Source organism: Pavona decussata, unplaced genomic scaffold, assembly GCF_977016875.1.
Source record: "Pavona decussata unplaced genomic scaffold, jaPavDecu1.1 SCAFFOLD_190, whole genome shotgun sequence".
Classification (NCBI taxonomy): Eukaryota; Metazoa; Cnidaria; class Anthozoa; order Scleractinia; family Agariciidae; genus Pavona; species Pavona decussata.
Genome location: NW_028145599.1, coordinates 2164208 through 2186955, shown reverse-complemented (window position 1 = coordinate 2186955; position 22748 = coordinate 2164208). Strand labels below are relative to the sequence as shown.

Here is a 22748-nt window from a genome sequence, read left to right as displayed (position 1 = left end):
GAAGTCAAGTTTTCTAAAGTGCGACTTGAGATTTTCAAGTGCGCTTAAATCAAGTGCCCACTTGAAACTAACTTAGCTTGTAGTGTGAAGCCAACAAATAACATTTGTTTATCGTGGAAATGCACATAGCTATCCAAAGCTAGTTTACAGGCATTCCACTCAGAAATAAATAAGTCACTCACAAATCAGAAATTAGAAATTAGTCACTCAGGAATCAGCTGCTTCTACTGGTTGTGAAAGTAAAATGATTTGTTAATTATCTTTGATTTTTCAGTTTCGCTGCAACCACTACCTTGCTCTTTCGTGATGCGTCTAAAGCTCACCCCATTATGTTTTCCAAGTAGAATTTTCTAATAATAATTCTAACGGTATCTTAAACGCTTATGCAGCACTCCGTAGATAAAACTCTGAAACACTGTTTTCCTCAAGTTTGAAGATAGAAATTGAAACATATCACCGACGTGTATTTTGATAAGGATCATTTTAATGTTCTGTTAACGAATTGGGGACAGATCATGCAATCATTCCTAAATTCTCGTGACTGGATATTTGCCGGCTCTCTCTAGTCAGGCTGCTGTACTATAGAAGACTTTCAGACTCAGTTGTTTCAAAGACCATTTACGTTAATTAAAACAGAAGCCAAATAAAATTAATTTTTTCTGGTTCAATGGGATTTTTAACTGTTCAAAGTTTATTAAAAATATTCAAAGTTTAAAACAATGGACAAAGTAGTAATTCAGAACTAGTAATCCAAAGGTGATTGGTTCGACTCCTGTTGGCAGAACTCGGATTTTCTTTTCCTAAGTATACCTGTGTCACTGACTGAATCACCCATACATCATTCGCATGTATTTACCAGCCTTAAAATATACCATCACATTTATCCCATTGTGCATATATATGCCACACATCGACATTCAAATCATAGCTATGTAGGATGTTTGTCCCATGAAATTAGTTTAATGGCCTTAGCTCCCACGAGTCTCCTGTAGCTCAGTGGTAGAGCATCCAAACTAGTAATCGGAAGGTTATAGGTTCGACTCTTGTTGGTAGGACTCGGATTTCATTTTCCGAGAATGCCTGTGTAACTGAGAGAATCACACATCATTCTTAAGGAAGTAACTTCTTCGCCTTCTGGCATCGCCAGCTTACTCGTACCCAGTCTCTAATGTGTGATTGGAAAATAATAGCAAAGGTTTGAGACATTTTTTGGTGAAACTAAATAAATAAGAAAGCTGATGTTTTTCAGAGAAGGGTCCTCACCGGCTGCATCCGGATACACGAAAATGACTAAAATCTTCGCAAGTTTTCCGGAAATATTTTAACTGGAGAGTTGATGATTGAAAAGGACAGTAACCTCTTACAAAGCTTTTAAAACTTGACCGAAGTATTTCAACGTGTACGTGCGTGGGAGCACTGATCTGTCTGGAGCGCGATACTGAGCAACCTCGATCCCAGGGAACATCGTCTAACCCACCCCACCCCACCCCTAATAATGAATGTTGAAAGATTTTCTGTTACGCAAATTGTTCTTCGTGACCAGCTAGCGTGACAGCTAAATTTTCTTCATTCCTGGTTTCAACTTGGCTACTCTTCGCTATGTTCTTAAGAAGAAAAGGTTGGTGTCAAAATCTACAAGAAAAAAAGATCCTCAAAACGACTTACGATTTTACTGAATTCAGTAAACTACAATTTTGTCAATCTCGGGCGGCTAGACAACTACAAAGCCTTAAAATGCGTGCACCGCCTTACGAAAACAAAGCTGAAATGGCCACGTAAATGCGTCCCCTTCCACCGTACCCTCACTAAGTGCAAACGGTTCACCAGGATTCAGTTCCGACCGCCTAATAACTTTGATAGAGGTGATAGTACAGAATTCATAAGGCAAAAATTTTCGCAGTCCGATTTTTTCCTGAGACTATATATCGGTTTCTCACTTTTTCGTTTCCTTTACCACTGTGTAATTTCAAAAATGTGGGACATTTTAATCTATGCAATAAACCAAGAAACAGTCATTTACGTTTTACGACATCATGCCTCGGAAATGGGGAGCTGTGTTATGTTCCTGTCATCTGCCCTATTATTCCTAAAGTAGCGCTATTTTTCCGCTGACTGTTCTCCTTTTCCGCAACCCTCCTTATCTCGTCCGCGAGCGAGGCTATTTTTTCGGCAACATACAGTCCATAACGATGACAGAGTCCAATCAAACACTGAGGCAAATCGTAAGCACAACGATGAAATATTTGACATCTGCTTGTGTTTCTTTACCCTAGCTACTACCGATCCGATCAAAGCCTCTTGTCGTCTCACCTGAAGCAAGTCAGGGTAGTGTTTTTACTTAACATTTTTTTTTTTTTTGGTTTTCGGTTGAATTGACTCAAACTATTGAACAAAGTTTCCGCGCAAAATTCAGGTGATAAACTGCAGACAAGTGTTTTATGATCCAAGCACAGCTTTATTGTTAATTCAACCAAGTAATTCTGCATCAAAACTATGCGAGCACTAAACCGAATCTGATTTTATACCTCAACTATTCCTTTGTCTTTATGCGATTGTCTATCAAGAATACTATGTATTAACTTTATTGTTCCATTCACAACTTTTTCCAAACTGATTCATCACTGCAAAATTAACAAATCGTTCCCTGTTGTGTATTATAAGTCAGCAAACAAAAAGCTTTCATTCTTCTGCTAATCATAAGTTATTTTAAGCTTGGATTCATATCTTTCGTTCTTGGCCCTACACCCACTTGTACAGGGCGCTGTTTATGTTGTACTTCGGGCTGTAATAATTTGCCACTGCCAAGTAAGTATGACCCTTGTACTCAAATGACGTCATATCGTACGCCCCGTGTGTTGGAATCTCTTGGTACTTAATGAACCGCGCTCCAGAGGCCTGGTACACAACTGACTATGTGTTGTGTTTCTGGCTGGAATCGTAGTGATTGGCCACACCCAGGTACGTTTGACCGCTGATCACAAATGGATGCCAAGCGAGGGCTCCACGAGTAGGAATGGACTGAAACAAAACGAACTTGTTACCATCCCACTTGAAAATGAACGAGTTGGTGTTGTAGCTGCTTCCAGAGTAATGATTGGCAAAGGCGAGGAATGTGTGACCATTGATATTAAAGGACTTCACATCCAATGCTCCATAAGTCTGGAGAGACTGCTGTTTAACAAAGCGTCCTCCTGACCACTTGAACACAGTGGACTGAACAGAATACTTCTGTTTGGAGTTGTAATAGTTTGCAAAAGCGATGAAAGTGTCATTGTTTATTACAAACACCATACATGCATAAGCACCTTCAGTTGCTATCTCCTGAAACTTGTTAAACTTGCCGCTGCGCCATTTGTAGATGACTGATCTAGTGGAGTGGGTTCTTCCATCATAGTGGTTTGCCACTGCGAGGTATTTTTCACCATTTATCTTGAAAAACGTGAAGTGGCTTGCTCCTTTTGTAGATAAGCTCTGAAAGACGACAAACAGCTTTCCATTCCACTGGTAAATAACCGAGTCCAGTTGGTGGGTTCCATCGAAATGATTGGCCACAGCGAGGAAATGTTTACCAGCGATCAAAAAGTACTCAAGACCTTGCGCGCCTCTAGTTTGCAGGCTCTGGTACAAAATAAATTTTCCTGCTGATTCGTCCATCTTGTAGATCATGGAGCTTGTCTTGTACTTTCTAATGTCGCCATGGTAGTTGGCAAAAGCAAGAAACAGACTTCCATCAATGGTGAAATGTTCCACATCTGCAGCTCCTCGGGTTGGTAGGTCCTTAAGTTTTTCAAAGAAGTGAAAACCTGTGTAGCATTCTTAAAAGGAAAGAAAAGGTGGTGTCATTAGGTTTTAGTGAAAACCGGGATTTTACATTATATTGCAATAATTGCATCACTTCATTAAGCCGCCTGTCTTCCCTCTGTTAGTTTCAGGAACATGTATTCAGAGAAAGACTCCTTTGTTCAGTGTAACAATGTAAAAATGTGGCATTATATGATTGTGGCCAATAAAACTACCTGTATATCGAGGCATAAAATTTGCAGAAGTGCGTCAAACGTATGCGTAATGCTGGAATTAATGTGATGGTATACGTGAGAAAGATATCTAGGATTCGTACTCTTTTGGGCTTTAAAAACGCATGACTTTCCATGACCTTTGCACTGAGGTTTTCCATGATAAAGGGTTTGAATTTTACAGCGTCAAAAAGGGCAGTGTTTAACTTATTATAGGAAATTAACGCTCGTGTTGATTAAGGTATTGGAAATGAACGCGACTTAAATTAATGCGAATTGCAGGAAAAATTACTTCCCAATAAAGGAAATTAACGCGAAAGAGGAGATAATGTTTCAAAATAAGGGAAATTAACGCGACTGCCACAAAAAAAAAAAAAACAGAAATTTGTTGAGACAATAGGAACAAATTTCTTTTAACACTTAGTGTAAAGATCTGAAATGCAAACAATGTTTCGTGGAATTGCTCCTAAACGTTGGGGTTAATCCACAGAATCTGACCATTTCGAGCCTTCTTCACAGTGTCCATCATACCGGGGATGTCCACTTTGATAAAACAGTGCTTTTTCCTTTCTGAAGTGTATCGAGAATTTGGTGCGAAAATAGTGGAAATTAAGCTCTTGGAAATTAATGCACCACTTAATAAAAGACGCGAAAATTAACGCGAATTTTTAAAATTTCGCGTTAATTTCCTATAATAAGGTATTTCTACTGAGTGAAAATGTGTTTCCTGGTTCCCTTTTGTTTAATTTTTGTCCAAAATGACTTTCCATGGCCAAAAATTAAAAACCACGATTTTCCAGATTTTCCATGACCTATGTTAACCCAGCGGATATCGTATTATTGAGTCAGTGACCGTTACAGGCAGTCCCGGAACAGAGAAAGCTGAGTTCTCGCAGCAGGAATCGAACCTATTAGAAACAAGTCAGTTTCCCAAATTTATAAATTAAAGCTAACTAAAAGAAATCCGAAGTGGGAAATGGAATTGACCTGAATTCCAATGTCAAAATATCATAGAAGAAGCGTTGATTAAATCCAGAATAAAGTTCTAGAATTTTTCAAGAAACAAAACAAATGTGAAAACAACTGTTTGATATGTTTAAGAACAATGAAACTGCGTAAAACGTTCTGAGAGAGCCACCAACGTTTTCAAAGTTGTAATAAGATTGTTAACGTAATGTATGAGATAAATGTTCTTACCAGCTGAACAGCAAGCTGATTTACTGGAAGATGAACCCTGAGATGCACAAAGTACGAAAAAAAAAAATTGGTTGTTATACTACATAATTATCATCAACAGCAAAAAGCTAAAGCTTTAATGTAGTTGAGCAGAAAAAATGGCTTGTTATACTACATATCATCAACAGCAAATAGCTAAAGCTTTAATGTAGTTGAGCAGAAAAAATGGCTTGTTATACCGAACAGCATATTAGCTAAAGCTTCAATTAAGTTGAAGAGTAGTATACTCAAAGCAAGAAAACATTATTACAGTAAAGGCCAACTAAATTTCCCTTACACTTGTTTATATACTGAATGATGAACAAAGAAGGGTAAACATTTCACCACCTTTGCATCACATGTTCCCGGCATTCCTTTCTGCCCTGGTTGTCCTTTTTCTCCTTGTGATCCTTTGTCTCCAGGAGATCCTTTCTCGCCCTCAGTAAACAGAAAAAATAATAATCAATAAAATTAATTACAATTTATAGTATTTTCAGTTGAATGTCAAAAGTAGTTGACAATTGCTTTTAATTAGTTTTATTGTACTTTACTGTAATATGAGATTGGTTAAAAAATGAGCCACTTTGTCAACCAATTAGAAATCAAAAAGAACCTACTTGATAATCACTCACATGTGTTTCCCTGCACTTGGCCTATTAAGGTGAATTTGCTTTGAGTTCTGATCACTTTATTCTTTGTTTTGTGCACATTTTTAAATATGTTGTGATCAGTTAAAGTGGTTATTTTGGCGTTCATTCATCGTTCATCTTTCTTTACGGAAAGCCAATCTATCAATGGCACTATTGAGTCATTAGCGTTTTTACCTTAAAGTTTATAAGTAAGTATGTAAGTCCATGTAAGTAATTACCGTAAGTAAGTAAGTTCATTTAATCGCATATCACATATTGCATATGCAAATATGAGCGAAGGCCAGTGCTATTAAAACTAGGTAGCAGTCATTTAACTGGACAAACCTGGTTTTAAAGCCTGATGGTTTCATTGTTAGAACTGTGAAGTTCTTACACATGGACCATGATTGTATATTTTGGAGGAGTTGTATTCGTAAACAGCAAAAACTACATGTATTCCTGCATAGCTTTATAAGACGCAGAAAAATAATTAAACCACAGAGAGCAAAATGAACCAGAGATATACCCCTGAAAGCTACATGGCGATGAAAAATTCATATGAAACATTTAGTACCCCAAAATTTGCCTGGCCCTCCTACTTTTGCCTGGAGAGCCCAATGTTAAATAAAACAAGACATTAGCTTTATTTTTCATGGTCAAGTAAACATGAGAAATCCTTCAACCATATGTACAGGCTCTTTTGTGTACGTCCCTTTCATTTTAAAGAAAATAATAAGCTAAGTTCTTTTTTATTTGACAAAAAAAGCTAAATGTGCAACTTTATTACATGTATGTTATTTGTAATCAGCCAGTATGAACTGTAGTTCAACTCAAGCCTCTTCATTAACTAAATTATGTGGAATACTCTACCAGTATTTTCAAAATGCTTCAATAACATTTAAAGTGCTACAACAACAAAAATTTTGCATATCCTGTTCTATTCAGATTTTGAAATAAGCAAGTGCTAAATAGGTACCATGATGCCAATTTTTATTTTCAAATTCACATGGGAATTATTTTAAAATAGTTTTTGGTTTTCGCTTACTGCCATTATTCGATTCGCAAATGGCCAGGAGTGAGGAAAAGGGGTGGACAAGCTGAAACTCCTGGAAAGCGAAGTCATATGCACAACGCTCAAAACCAACGGGGCTAATTTTCCTCTGTTTTACTTTCAAAGGAACTGGAAGGAGAAGATGACAACAAAGACACCTTACTGTAAAATTATAAAGAATTTCATCGAAGTTAAAATTTTTCTTTTAAATATTAAAGGCAAAATAAAAATACCTTCATGGAGGCGCTCCCATCCCTTCCTTGCAACCCCACTTCACCTTTCTCTCCCTGAAAAATGAAAAGAAAAATACATGTAATTACTAAATTATAACTATTAAAAGAACAGATGTTCTCCTAGTTACTCCTGGAACAACTGGTTGTGTTCCATTGACTGTATTCTGGAATAAGAATTAAAGTGGATAGCTGTTACATTTCTCTTATTGAGTAAATTTGGGAGGACATTTGGGCAAACTTTCGCTGATGTATGATAATTAATTTAAAAGCCATTTTGTACTCAGTAACTCAAAAAACCTGTTATGAGGGAGTTACTGCCATCATTGCATGTATTCCTATTCTGGAGTAGGGTCAATTGAATGCACCCTAATTTAAACTCTTTCAACTGTGTTATAGCACATTGTCTTCAGATTTGTCAATTATTGCAATCATCCCCTGTGATATTACGTGACTAGCCCAAGGAGCATCTGCACAGGGGACTAACCATATTACAATCCTGGGAACATTCTCTTGATCTTTGTCCATAATTGAGACAGAACTCAAATTAATTGAGAACCTAAAATATTCGAATGATGACTTGTGGAAAGAAGTGATTTCTTCACTCAATGCAGGATAGTAATCATAGACAATAGTCATCTTTACATGTGCAATAAAATACAAAACAATAATGAGTACATGTACATGTACCTTAATACCAGGATTACCATCCAGTCCCCGCATCCCTACTTCACCTTTGTCTCCCTGACAAATGAGGAAAAAAGGTAAAAACTAAATTCTACTAACATCAACAAAAGCAAGAAGAAGAAAAAAACCAATTAACCTTTGCTCCAGCTCTGCCATCCTGTCCATCACGGCCATCTTTTCCTGTGTTATAAATAAGGGTCATGAAAAAATCATCAATCATTTGTACACACAAGTATGAGCTGAATGTTTCAGTCTTGAAAGGTTTAATAATTATATAATATTAAAGTGCTACAGACTGTAATTCAAAATTTTATCTTTATACCTAGTTTCCTTTTTTCTAACAGCATTCAAAAGTATTAAGGAAGAAAGTACTATACCCATGCCAAATTTTAAGTACAAGTAATTCCAATGGTAAGCTCAATTATTTCAAGCGTAATTTCCACATTCGGTTTTCCTCCATCACACAATACAAAAATGTCCGTGAACTACAAGGAGAGTTGGGCTGAGTAGAAAATTGTGATGTCATCGTATCCTTTTACTTCACTGAGAATCATCCCTAATTGTCTTGAAAACTACCTGTTACAGCGAGTTATAGCTTTTTCTGCGCGGCTAATTTTTTTACCTACTTTTGTTTTATTTGTGTGTGTTACATCTTTCATACCTTTCGCCCCCACACCTTTATAGATCATTATGTATGTAAATAGCCTTTCTGTCACTCCTTTTACCCTTTTTAAGCCAGTTTTCTTTGCATAAGTTTTCAGTGTGCGCATCATTTTCAGTTTTGTATAGTTGTGTCTCGCCGTTCTTCCCGTCTTGGTTAATTTTCTGTAGAATCACCGATAAGGTACGTTCTTGTGTTAGTCGTTCGTTTTCTATTGTTTCTCAGTTGCTTATTCCATGTCGTTTACTTGTAGTATTATTTTTAACATCTTTTATTTAATCTTTGTATTTCAAGAACCGTTCTGGTACGGATTTGTTTACCGTCGGGATGAATGTTAAAGTAGAGCTGAGTGTAATTAGCAGCGGCTACATGGTTCTTATCGTTACGACGGATTATTAGCGGAGTTTCCCTTCCTTGCTGAATCAAGTTCCATTATGGCAGAAGGCGGGTCAGGATTTACGCGGCGAACGTCGAGTTGCGCGTTGTTGGATGAGGGTCAGATTAATCAACTTAGACGATCGTTATCAGCCCACAGAGGTCACTTAACGAGGTCATACAAAGAATTGGAGTGGTTGTTTTCGAATAGTGGAAGTCTTGTGGAAGTTTTAGACAAGAAATGTACGCTGGACGGTTTATTTATGAGGTATAACGCGAAGGCAAAAGATTTGTTAAAGTTATTGACAGTTTCAGACGAACACGAACGGGCGTTGCAAGATCATGTGCGTGAAATAGAAACGAAAGGCCTTTTTGACGAGGAATTTGCTCGGTGGTTTAGTAAGTCGTGCGAATCGGCAACTTCACGTCCCGAATTGGATCCCGCTCCGCGCGAGGGCCCACGCGTGGTTCCTCGTGACAGTGTGTTTGTGGGAAATCAGCCACACCCTTCTTCGTGCGAGAGTCCTCGCGAGGGATATCCACGCGAGGGTATCCCACGCCCTTCTCTCGAGATCCCTCGAGATGCAGCACCACAGAGTTCACGCGATATTCCGCATGATACGTTTCCAGATGACGATTCAGTTTGGCTTACCCGTTCTTTCACCGGGGATTCACGTTGTAGCTCGAGAGTTGGCAAAGCTTCGCAGTCGTCCAAGGTAAAGCTTGCGAAGGCCAGACTTCAAGTGAAGAAAGGTGAAGAGGAACTAAGGCTCCTAAGTCGTCTGCAACAGTTAGAGCACGAGAGGCAGCGTCTAGACAAGGAAAAGGAGCTGTTTAAGGCCAGATTTGAGGCTGACCAGGCACAGATCGAGGTGGATTTTTGCAGTGATTCCGAGCGCGTATTTGAGTCCTTTAATCAATTGCCAAAACAGACGTCTGATGAAGCCATTGGAAAATATCTTCAGTCTTGTGAAAGGGATCCTGGACAAGCTCATGAATTCTCGTCTGGTTTTCTGCCTAAGTCACGCGAGCTACCAGCAGTTGTACCAAATAAAGAGTCCAGAGATCATAAGAAAAACGAAGCAGTTATTGAAGCCTCAGACCTTCAGCGCCTTTTGAGCCAACAGCAGGAAAAAACAGTCCGCTACTTATCCTCTGGCCTCGAAAGGCTCGAAATGCCGAAAAGAGAAGTTATCTCCTTTGATGGCGATCCTAGGAAGTATCCTCGATTTATAAAGAGCTTTGAAATCAATGTGGAACGTAGAGTTAACGCGGACGATGAAAGACTGTCCTACCTGATCCAGTTTTGCTCAGGTGTCGCAAAAGATGCCATCGAGAACTGTGTTATCTTGCCTCCTGGGCAAGGTTACCGCGAAGCGAAAGATATCTTGCAGAAGAATTTCGGTCAGAAACACATCATTGTGCGTGCGTTTATTGAAAGAGTTGTTATGGGACCTCAAATCCGAGCGTTGGACGCCGAGAAGCTGTCGCAGCTAGCGAGAGACATGAGAAATTGCGTTATGAGCTCTGAGCATATGCGATACAAAGCAGATATAAATTCGATGGACACTCTCAGAAAGGTTGTAATGCGCCTGCCACCTCACATCCAGGCGAAGTGGGCAGAAGTGTCAAGCAAGTTGATTGAAGCTGATATCGAACCTGAGTTCTCTCACCTAACAGATTTCGTGGAAAAGAGAGCCGCTGTAGCCAATACTGCCTTCGGAAAATTGGTTGGTACTAGACCGAATGAAGACAAAGGGATTACACAAAGAGCAAGAAGAAAATCAGACGATGCCCCTGCGGTGAAAGTAACAACTCTCGCGACTCAAGGTTCAAATGGTACCTCGTCTATCCCGAGTCCACAGAAAGCTCTTGGCTCGAAGCAGCATGCAAACAAGCAAGCTCCTGTGACTACGTGTTTGTTCTGCAATGGTAATCATGATCTCGAGAGATGCTTCAAATTTAGAGACAAATCCTATGAAGAACGTAGAAAGTTTGTGTTGGACAAAAGATTATGCATCAACTGCCTGAGAAGCAACCACTTTGTGAGGCGCTGCAGGCAATTTAGGGCTTGCCTCTTCAGTGGATGTGGGAAACGTCACCACTCGTTGCTGCATCCTCCTGGCGACAGAGTCCTTGAAGAAACGAACCAACCCGCTGACAGGGCCACAGTGGATACCCCTGAGAAGGTAAACGTTGACAGAGCTAGTGATGAAGGCCAGTGTGCAGCCATTGGTACCGGAAAACCTCGTGTGAGCCTGCGTATAGTTCCCGTGAGAGTCAGTGGTGCGGATGGCGGTCCCGAGGTAGAGACATACGCTTTCCTAGATGATGGCTCGGATATCACTCCCTGCTCCAATAGTTTGGCAGAAACCCTGGGCTTGTCAGGGAAACCTATGACGTTCTCTCTTACAACCGTAAACGAGAAAGACCGATCCAGAAGCGGTTTTAAGGTGGAATTGAACGTCAAGGCTCTCAAGTCAGATGACAGTATACATTTGAACAAAGTGTGGACAGTGGACCATCTCCCGGTTTCAAGACGGAGCATACCAACCGATGAAGATGTTCGAGGATGGTCTCATTTACACGGCATTGAGTTTCCAAAGCTTGAAGACCAAAAGGTGGAGATCCTGATCGGTAATGACAACCCTGAAGCCCATTGGGTATTTGAACAAAGATGCGGTAAAAGAAAGCAGCCTTATGCAGCCCGTACGCTACTTGGATGGACACTCATTGGTCCTTTAGAACATAGCAAGAGTTCAGAAGTGCATGTCAACTTTATTAGTGGCGGCCAAGAGATGATCTCAAGCCAGCTTAAGAGGTTATATGACGCAGACTTCAATGAGTCCTTATCTAGTGTGAAGCAAGCCATGTCAATTGAAGACCAACGAGCCCTGGCCATTCTGGAGAGTTCCGCCTGCCTTAGAAATGGTCACTATCAGTTACCTCTCCCATGGCGCTTCAAGTCTCCTTGCCTACCGAATAACCGAGATGTCGCTGTACGAAGAATGAGGTTCCTAGAAAGACGTTTCCAAAAGGACGCCCCCCTTTTTGAGAAGTACAGATCGACTGTTGAAGACTACATCTCAAGGGGCCACGCCAGGAGAGTTCCCGAAGACCAAGTCTACGTTGATGACAAACCACTGTGGTACTTGCCTCATCATCCAGTTTTTCATCCCCAAAAACCTGGGAAAGTAAGAGTTGTTTTCGATTGCGCAGCAAGGTTCCGTGATACTTCTTTGAACGATCAACTCCTCCAAGGTCCGGATCTCGCAGGTGTTCTACTCAGATTCCAGCAAGAACCCATAGCACTAATGTCGGACATAGAGCGGATGTTCCACCAGGTACTTGTGGCACCGGACGACTGTCATGCCCTGCGGTTTCTTTGGTGGGAAGATGGCAATCCTTCAAACAACCTTGTTGATCATCAGATGTTAGTACATCTATTTGGCGCCAAATCATCGCCATGTTGTGCCAGTTTCGCCCTCAGGAAAACGGCACGTGATAATCAAAGTGAATTTGACGTCCAGACAGTTGACACAATTTATCGCAACTTCTACGTCGATGATTGCTTGAAGTCGGTGGTCTCAGTTCCTGATGCGAAAAGATTGGTTCACCAATTGACGGACTTGCTTTCCAAAGGCGGGTTTCATCTTACAAAGTGGATAAGCAATTGCCGAGAAGTTCTTGAGTTTATACCGGCTTCAGAGCGGGCACCGTCTGTGATGACTCTAGATTTTGAAGATTTGCCTATTGATCGAGCCTTGGGAACCCAGTGGAATGTCGAGAAGGACACATTAAGCTTCCGTGTCTCCGAGAAAGAAGTCGCTGATACTAGTAGGGGGATATTGTCCTTGGTTTCTGGTGTGTACGATCCGCTAGGATTTGCAGCCCCTCTTGTATTGCCGGCCAAGATGATCCTTCAAGAACTGTGCAAGCAAGACTTCGGCTGGGACGATCAAATTCCTGATGAGAAGCTAACGGAGTGGCGTGGTTGGGTTGATAATCTTCCAAAACTGAAGCTTGTTAGCTGGCCACGTTGTATGAAGCCTCGAGGGTTTGGCAACCTCCTTAATGTTCAACTGCACCACTTCAGCGATGCATCGGAGAAAGGATACGGTGCAGCATCGTATATCCGGTTTGTAGATGTTTCAGGTCATATTCACAGTGGATTACTCCTTGGAAAGGCACGGGTAGCACCCTTGAAAACTATCACAATTCCTCGAATGGAGCTGACCGCTGCAACCGTAGCTGTAAAATTGCATAAGTTCCTCGAAGACGAGCTTGACCTTCAAGTTCACAAAACTGTGTTCTGGACAGACTCTACTATAGTCCTTCAGTACATCCGTAACGAGGCAAGGAGGTTCCAGACGTTTGTGGCTAACAGATTGTCGATAATTCACGATGCGTCCTCACCATGTCAGTGGCGGTACGTGGACTCGCAGTCCAATCCTGCAGACTACGCTTCCCGTGGTTTGTCAATTCTAGAGACAGAGAAGTTTGAAAGTTGGCTTAATGGTCCAGCCTTCCTCCGCAGACATGAGAGTGAATGGCCACAATCCCCTTTCCAGATACTTGATTGTTGTGAAGAGGATCCAGAATTGAAAAGGAAAAAGCCACAAATCCACTTAGTATTAAGAGAAGACATCCTCGAGCGCCTACTTCGGACACACTCCTCCTTTAACAAGCTTCAGGCATCCGTCGCCTGGTTGTTACGTTTCCGAGAATACCTTCAGTCACGTGTGTCCAAGAAAGCACCACGAGTGGGCAATTTGACGGTTGGAGAAATCTCCCGTGCGACAAGAGAAATAGTTCAAGCCATTCAAGCCCAATCTTTCCCGAAAGAGTTAGAAATTCTGTCCAAGGAGCGTTCAGCAAGTTCTCTAGATTCAAGCCTCTCACGTCCATCCAGAAAGAGATTCGCATGCGTGGGTTACCTCAGTCCTCTACGTAAGCTGAGTCCGTTCATCCATAATGGTATCATATGCGTCGGAGGACGTCTTGAAAGGGCACCTATTAGTTTCGACGCCAAACACCCAATGATTCTGCCTGGCAAGAATTACGTCACCGACCTAATTGTTAAAGAGTATCACGAAGCAGAAGGCCATGTGGGTGCAAACCAAGTCCTCTCCAGCATTAGACGAAAATTTTGGATCCTTCAGGGACATTCAGCTGTTCGTCGTGTTGTTGGGAAGTGTTTGAAGTGTCGTCAATGGAATGCTCCTCCATGTCAGCAAGTAATGGCACCTCTTCCCAGAGCAAGGGTAACCCCACAGTCGCCTCCGTTCTCTTCAGTGGGAGTGGATTACTTCGGCCCAATTCTTGTCAAGTTAAAACGAAGTCATGTGAAGAGATACGGGTGTCTGTTCAGGTGTTTAGCTGTCCGAGCAGTACATATCGAGATTGCGCACGACCTTACCAGCGATTCCTTTATACAAACGTTCTCTAGATTCGTCAGCAGACGCGGTTCACCAGTTGAAGTCTTTAGTGACAATGGAACCAACTTCAGAGGAGCAGAAGTAGAAATTAAGACCGCCTTGGAGAAATGGAACATCGACCGAATCGACAATTGTCCCAGAAGACGAGGCGTTACTTGGCACTTCAATCCACCGTTAGCAAGTCATGCTGGCGGAGTCTGGGAAAGAATAATCCGTTCCATACGCAGGATTTTCCGCTCACTCTTAGGCGTTCAACTGTTCGATGACGAGACTCTCCTTACTTTCATGGCAGAAGTTGAGAAGATCCTTAACGATCGCCCTCTCACGCCACCGTCTAGTGACCCGCAGGACCTCGAACCCTTGACCCCAAGCAAGTTGCTATTGCTTCGTCCAAATGTCTGTCAGTCTCCAACAGAAACCAGTGATGTCGTGTCTTATGCGTCTAAGCGTTGGAAGCAAGCACATTATTTAGCTGATGTGTTTTGGAAGCGTTGGATACGCAAATACATACCGGCTCTTCAGCTAAAACAGAAATGGCTCCGTCCACGCCCAAGCTTGGCTGTTGATGACTTGGTTCTAGTCGTTGACGAAGCTTCGCCTCGCAGTTTTTGGCCGAAGGGTATTGTTCAAGAAGTATTTCCTGACAAGCACGGTTTCGTGAGACAGGTCTTGGTCAGGACGGCCTCCTCGGTTCTACGACGCGACGTGCGGAAACTTTGCCTTTTAGAAGGGGCTTTATTTGAAAGAGACTAACCTGGACAGTGATGTTAAATAACTGAACTCAGACATTATGAACACCTTAGTTTTTTTGGAAAGGCTTTCTTATATGCGCCTTTCGGGGGCCGGTGTGTTACAGCGAGTTATAGCTTTTTCTGCGCGGCTAATTTTTTTACCTACTTTTGTTTTATTTGTGTGTGTTACATCTTTCATACCTTTCGCCCCCACACCTTTATAGATCATTATGTATGTAAATAGCCTTTCTGTCACTCCTTTTACCCTTTTTAAGCCAGTTTTCTTTGCATAAGTTTTCAGTGTGCGCATCATTTTCAGTTTTGTATAGTTGTGTCTCGCCGTTCTTCCCGTCTTGTTAATTTTCTGTAGAATCACCGATAAGGTACGTTCTTGTGTTAGTCGTTCGTTTTCTATTGTTTCTCAGTTGCTTATTCCATGTCGTTTACTTGTAGTATTATTTTTAACATCTTTCATTTAATCTTTGTATTTCAAGAACCGTTCTGGTACGGATTTGTTTACCGTCGGGATGAGTTTGCAATGGTGAAGATATCAAATAAAGTGTTAAAGTAGAGCTGAGTGTAATTAGCAGCGGCTACACTACCACTCTCGATCGTTAGAACTGAAATGAGAGCCATATTCGATTACAGTAAGGGAAGAACTTGAGCATTTCATCTGCTTTTTCTCACTTTTTGGATGTCGCCAAGATGATAAGATGACGTCATGAGAGGGAAGCCACTACACAAAATTTCTCTGCTTAAGTAGTTCGCTGTTTGAGTAATGGCGGACACATTTTATATACTTTCGGGTAGCCTATTTAAGGGTATACTTATGTCAGGTTGATAGAATAATATCTTTTCTCACGGTTTAAGGTTATGAATAATATACCACCTGAAGCCCAAAATTCTTGTTTAATAAATTTTTCGATTTTCATGGAAGTAGCTCCTAAAATAATAGTTATTGAGTGACTTAAATGTATATTGGGACGCATGTGGTTGCTGACAGTCTGTCTGTCAGTTCCCAGATTGTCTAAATACATGTAGTTAATAACACTTTGGCTCAATGACTTTTAAGCAACTCCAGCTTATCTCTGACAATAAACAAGTTATTCACGCTTATAAACTATTTCAGATGTCCCAGTGGCACAGAACCCAAACAATGATACAAACTTATTTGTTTTTTTTTTTTTAATGATTGCAGGTCACATGCAGTGGCACTATTAGCCAGTAAATGGATACATGTTACCAATGTAGATGAAAAAAATCTGGCCAGAATTCAGGCCTCGCTATAATAATTATTATTGTAGCGAGGCCTGAATTTTGGCCAGATTTTTTCATCTATAAATTACTGAACATCCCCATCAACATTCAATTTTTACTTTAATTTATTAATTTCTATTATTTACATGTAACACTAAAAAGTGGTTGTACATGTACAGTAAGAGAGTTTACGAAGATTAGTTATATTAAATAGATCTATGTTAAGTTAACAGCCAACTATGCACAGCCTTTCAACATATCCACTGAACTAGCCATGTGATGTAAAGTTCTTATTAACTTGTTTGCAAATACCCCCCCCCCCCCTCCCATGTATTTTAAACTTCATTGTACACAGTAACAGACGCCTCTGAAAATCTGGCCAACCTGAATACTTGTAACACACAAGGTAAGATGGAAGGGAAATAATTATATTATATTGAGTTTGTGCCAACAATGATCAGTTATAATGTGCTAAATATCCCACAATGATTGAAATAAGAACAATAAAATATAATACACATTAAAATGAAAGTTTAGGGCCTCTCATTATTAAAGTACTGTAGTATTTGAAGAGAAAAAATACATTGAATTCTGGAAAAAATTTGACTACAAAAAAAATTCACCATTCACTCCATCGCGTCCATCTTTCCCTGTGAAAGTAAAAAAAAAAAAAATCAAAATGATATTGACACCCACATAAGCTGATTAGAAACTTGCATTGTTTTATAGCTGGCTATACTATTTAAAACTATTAATGTTGAAAAGTTCCAAGTTCTTATCATTATTTTATTAAAATTTCTCAGCTTGCATGTGTCCATGGTCTGAGTTACTTGAGATAAAGAAAACAATGAAAGAGTTTATAAAATTACATATTCATACAGTCAACAACTCATAATTTGAATCATTCACAGAATTGAAAAAGATTCAAGTCATCAATAATAATAATAAGTTAACATCAAGAGTTGAGAATTCTAATCAAATTCAATCCTAGAAAAGTAAAGTGAAAATGGAACAATACCGTATTGCTAAATTACAGGTATAAATCAGAATGTAAAATAATGTAATGTGAAACAAAACAATGTCAATTAGCAGCAGGAGAAGACCTGAGGCAGTGCAAACTTTGCAGGTAAACTTCAAAGAAATGCAAGCAGGGTTCAAGTTATTGAGGGTAAAGTTATATTAAAGAAAATGACCTGAAGGGCAACGAAAATTGCTTTGAGTAAGCGGAAGATTCAAGTCATCGAGGGGTTGAGCTACCAAGGGTAAAATTATAGTCAATGTACATGAGCTGTAAGACGGAAATCCAGGGGAAATCGATTTTGGTTCAAGTTAGTTGAGGTTTGAGTTACAAAGGGTACTGCCACTGTAAAATTAAAGGTGCCACTTATTTAACCAATAGTTAGCTGTGCAGCACAATATTATTCTAAACAAAAAAATTCCTGAAATATTTAATAAGGCTCAGGTTACATACAGCTGTAAATGCAGCCTAAATTAAGTATATTAGGTTTAATATACACTTTTTTTGAAGTTATTGAATGCACACCATTTTGCCCATCTTTCCCATCCTTCCCTACAAAAAATTAAAGGAAATACATGTATTATTCATAATAAAAGACAGATGAAAACTACAGAACACATCAAAGGGTAAAACACTGTCACACTTAGGATATATACGTCAAGTAAAGCTGGTTCTTAGAAATCAATTTTAATCCACAGACACAATTCATGCCACTGTTTTCAACTGTTACAATTCATGGGCTGATAATGGACATCAAAAGATAATTTATATTACTGTATTTAAACAAAACAAATTCAATTAAAATCCTTGGTATTTACATACAGCAAGCAACTACATTGTACCTTTTTGACCAAAAATAATCTAAAAAAACAAAGAGAACATTAAAACACTGGAGCTCATAATAGTTGGGAGGGAGAAAGGGAACGGGATCAGCAAGATATAGAGAGAGTGGAAAGTCTAGAAAGGGCAGGTGAAATTAGTCTCTCTAAAACATAAAGCCATCTCAAAGTCTAGATTTCTTTTATGTACAAGACTGAGAACAAAACAGAATTGTAAGTTCTGCTGTCTCATGATCAGAAAGTCTTACATGTAAATATCATTAACATGCGCCATTTGTAAAGAAGGTAAGGAGAAGGAAAATAAAAAGAACGGTGTCAAAGACACAGTTCACATGCAGGATATAAAACCATCACATCCTTAAATTCTGTCATGAGCAAATGTCTTAATTCAGCCAAACTGCAGGGTTAATTCCAACAAAGCTACACTGTATGTTAAAAGCCCATTTCCACCCTTGATGCATTGCGCACCGTGATTTGAATTTTGTGTAACACAAAATTATTGTAATCCTCAATAACACTCAACAACCTTTCATCATCGCCTTTTCCAAAGCAATCCTATACATATACTTTTAGTTTGCGTATTGTAAATGCATTCCCTGTTTAGCCTGGCATATCTTCATACAGTACTTCTGTATGTATTCTGATTATTATTGTAACTTTTGCTACTTGAAATCATTAAGTTAGAGCGACTGACAACGATAACAGCGGTTGCATTCTGCCATTCTGGATATAGATGAAAGTGAGAAGTGATCATCGCAGTGAATTTTCCAATTTATGCAATTGGAAATTGGAAGCCTGAAAGCCTGAAATTCACTGCGATGATCACTTCTCACTTTCATCTATATCCGCAGTTCATATATGAATTATTTCATATGCTTTACATCGTTTCACTCCTCTCACGGGAAAATGGGAACCTACAATTGACCTTGCTCCCAATGTGTGGCTTCATAGCTCAGTTGGTAGAGCATCGCACCGGTAACGCGGAGGTCACGGGTTCGAATCCTGTTGAAGCCTGAATTTTTTTCAGGCTTCCAATTTCCAATTGCATAAATTGGAAAATTCACTGCGATGATCACTTCTCACTTTCATCTATATCCGCAGTTCATATATGAATTATTTCATATACTTTACATCGTTTCTGTCATTTTCATACACAACAATGTTCAGTTACTAATTGCAGCTGAGAGAGTTTTCCACAAGACTGAGGCACAAAAATAAAATATTGGTCCTACATGAAGACGTGGATGGTAAATGGAGAAAAAAAGGGGTGGCCTAATAGGGATCAAATTAACGGTCAGCAGTGACTTGTAAAAAACAGATTGAGAGGAATTGATTGGTCACTCAGTAATTAATAACAATTTAAAGATTTTCAATTTACTTACCATCTTTACAGCCACAGGCTTGAGAAACAGCTTCACAGCTTTTTGACTTGCTTGTGGGTACATTAGTCTATAATTTTAGAAAGATAAAAGCCTACATGTACTCACGTATGCCACTCAAATGATGGATAAGATTCTGTCATTATCATTATAAGTTTACTTTGTTTGGCAATAATCAAGAGATTGATTGCATTGTAAGGCAATGCAATATTTTCTCACTCAAAACATAACGAAATTCCAAAACGACTAGAACAAAAATAATCAATTCCTCAGTGGTGTAGACAAAAATTCGCACAGTCCTACATGGTCCTCACTTGGCCCAAGAAATCCCGCTCTGAGTATAATTATCAACCATTAATCTTTCACCATGCAGCCCCTAATCCTCGCTAAAAATCGCTCGAATTATACTTGGATTCTGAAGATCATACATACATACATACATACATAATCTTTATTTAAACACGATGATAATTAAAGCTGTTAGCTTGTGGGGTCGTGTGTTTACTTCTAAACTAACCTAATCTACTTTACATTAGAATATGTCAGGTATGATAATAGTTAATAGTAGACAAAATTCTGTTGTTTATATCGTGTGGTTGATGCAGATGTGCAGTTAAACTTAAAATCTTTAAAAAAGTTCTCAGCGCTGACCCGCTTTCTGAGGTAGTTAAAGTTCGGGGACGCCGCTGCCTCCTTGTCGTTGTAATTAACAAAATTCCATAAGGATGAGCCTCTATATGAGAGAGAATCTTTCATATATCTTGATTCGCACCTTGGTACGAGGAGACAGTTCTGCTCTCGAGTGAAATAAGTGTTAACGCGGTTTTGACAAATAGTCTCAGACAGCGTATCAGGTAAAGATTCACTATGAGCCTTATAAAAAAGTCTGAGAACGTCTAGCTTATAGTAAAGAAAAAAGGTGGGCCACTGAACACGCCTAAGGACTTCATCAGAAGCCATATCCTTTGGTAAATTGTAGATTATACGTGCTGCTCTACAGTGTAGTCTCTCTATTGAATTAAGAAGGTCGGACTTACAACACGAGCCCCACAAAACTAAACCGTACTTAACAGCTGGAACGATCACTTTAAAATAAAAGTCTTTTAAAATGCCTCTAGGTAAAAAACGAGATCGTTTAAGCAAATCAAGTTTTTTAGCGAAGGTTCTCTTTATCTCAAGCACGTTGGCTACCCAGGTGAGTTTCTGGTCCACTGTCAGTCCTAATAATCTCGTCTTCGTAACCAAACTTAACACTGAATTTCCTAAGTACACAGGGGCGATGGGTCCCATCGGTGTCCCCTTTGTGAAAAGAATGACCTCGCTCTTGCTGGGGTGAGGTGTCAACCGGTTGTTTAGGCACCAGTTGTAAAACTCTCGTAAGGCCTTATTTAGTTTCGCAATCGCCAAATCAGCTGTTTCACCGATGCAAAATACGGTAGTGTCATCCGCGTACATGTAGACGGATCCGGTAGGTACCGAAGAAGGTAAATCGTTCGTAAATAACACGAACAGCGTTGGTCCTAGGACTGATCCTTGTGGGATCCCCATACGCACGGGTAACAGTTCCGACTTTACACCGTTTAGTACAGTGAATTGTTGTCTGCCACTGAGGTAATTGCGTATTAGGTCAAGGAGAGAGCCAGTAACTCCAAAATCACGGTTCAGTTTCGTCAACAGAATATCATGAGGCACACTATCAAACGCTTTTTTGAAATCGACAAAGGCTGCTGCGACTGCCTTTCCAGAATCGAGAGCTCTTCTCCACGTCTCTGTCAGGTGGATCAGCAAGAGTTCTGTTGAATGCCCAGCGCGATATGCCCACTGATTATCCGACGCAAGGTTGTTACTCTTGAAGATGTGTTGTACAAGGTTGTCATTGATTTCAGACTCCATAATCTTGCCTGGGACACTGAGGAGGGAGATCGGACGGTAGTTTCCCATGTCCGTCTCGTCGTCCTTTTTAAAGATCGGTGCAAGTCTAGCTGTTTTCCACGACGAAAAAATTACCCCGCGTTCTATGCTATATCGAAAAAGAGTGACCAGAGCAGGAACGACTGCAGCTCCTGCGAGTTTTAAAAGTTTTGGCGGAATATTATCGGGACCGGTTGACTTATTTGTTTTGAGCATTTCGACTTTTTTGCGAACTGTTCCCTGAGATACTGTAATTTTTTCAAGGGAATGCGGTATGGCTCTCGGGTTATGCATTGCTTCTGATTCCTGGCCCTCGGTAACTGGAGGCGGTGGTGGAAGCTCGTCAGCTAACCTCTCTCCTATCGTGGAAAAATGTGAGTTCATCAAAGCAGCTTTCTCTTCGTCAGACTGCGCGAGAGTCCCGTCTTCTCTTTTCAAGGGACCTATGCTTTTTCGAAGAGTAGGATTGGTTGCTTTATTTAGCAACTTCCAATACGCGGTCGTATTCTTTACTTCGTCAAACATATTAGAAAAGTAACTGGCCTTGGCTAGTCTTAAGGCAGAGGTGACTTCGTTTCTCGCTCTTTTATACTCTTGCCACAATGAGGGACACTTTGTGTTGATCGCCTTTTTGAAGAGTTTGTACCGTCGATTCATTTTGTATCGAATTTCGTCACTAATCCACGGTGCTGATGTACTTCTGATTTTAACCTGCTTCCAAGGGGCATGATTGTTGCAAATGTCGTTAAATAGGTTCTGCCAGGCCCACAAAACATCATCTGCTTCATCGAAAACTGAAGCAATGTTAAAAGGCGCTGTTGCCAGGTCATGTCTAAAGCTGTCCAGATCAAGTCTCTTGTAATCCCTTACGATGATACGTTTTGGCGGTGGTCTTTTGTTCTTTAACTTCATAGTTGCATATATTAAACTGTGGTCCGAAATACCCAAGGGGAAGACGCCAGAAGAGGTTATTAAATCCTTTCTTGTCGTAACAATAAGATCTATGAGAGTGCATGATGACAGAGTTACTCTTGTCGCCTCTGTTATCACGTTTTGCATATTAAACAAATCGAACACCGACTGTAAACATTCTTCAAAACCTTTGCAGCACAAATTCTTTGCCAGGCGACTACAATGAGAGGAGACTGGGCAGCGCATTTTGTAGGGAGGAGGAGAGGAGAAGGGCGCAAAGTGCTACCCTGCCCAGGGGACTGGATAGCTAAAAGTATGCTATAAATTCGGCGTATGAGTTGGCATCCTCAATTCTGGATAAATCAGTTTTTTCCCAAGTTTTGCATTTTGCAACTGAATATA

At 40.1% G+C, this 22748-nt stretch overlaps 1 protein-coding gene, 1 long non-coding RNA gene and 1 pseudogene across 3 annotated transcripts; 1 reads left to right on the top strand and 2 right to left on the bottom strand.

The window, feature by feature from the left end:
• Positions 1 to 2437: 2437 nt before the first annotated feature.
• Positions 2438 to 5666, bottom strand: LOC146462322 (uncharacterized; annotated as a pseudogene). The gene is made up of 3 exons (XR_014857185.1): positions 5577 to 5666; positions 5211 to 5247; positions 2438 to 3815 (listed from the first exon to the last, which is right to left on the bottom strand). The product of XR_014857185.1 is annotated as an uncharacterized LOC146462322 (transcript).
• A 651-nt stretch (positions 5667 to 6317) lies between these two features.
• LOC146462320 (uncharacterized) lies at positions 6318 to 16572 on the bottom strand. Its single transcript, XR_014857183.1, has 4 exons — positions 15633 to 16572; positions 7962 to 8401; positions 7829 to 7882; positions 6318 to 7195 (listed from the first exon to the last, which is right to left on the bottom strand). It is a non-coding gene; the product is annotated as an uncharacterized LOC146462320 (long non-coding RNA).
• On the top strand, positions 9584 to 15052 carry LOC146462321 (uncharacterized). The gene has a single exon (XM_085085811.1). The coding sequence runs from the start codon at positions 10037 to 10039 to the stop codon at positions 15050 to 15052; it is 5016 nt and encodes a 1671-aa protein (XP_084941937.1). The 5' UTR covers positions 9584 to 10036.
• Positions 16573 to 22748: the final 6176 nt, after the last annotated feature.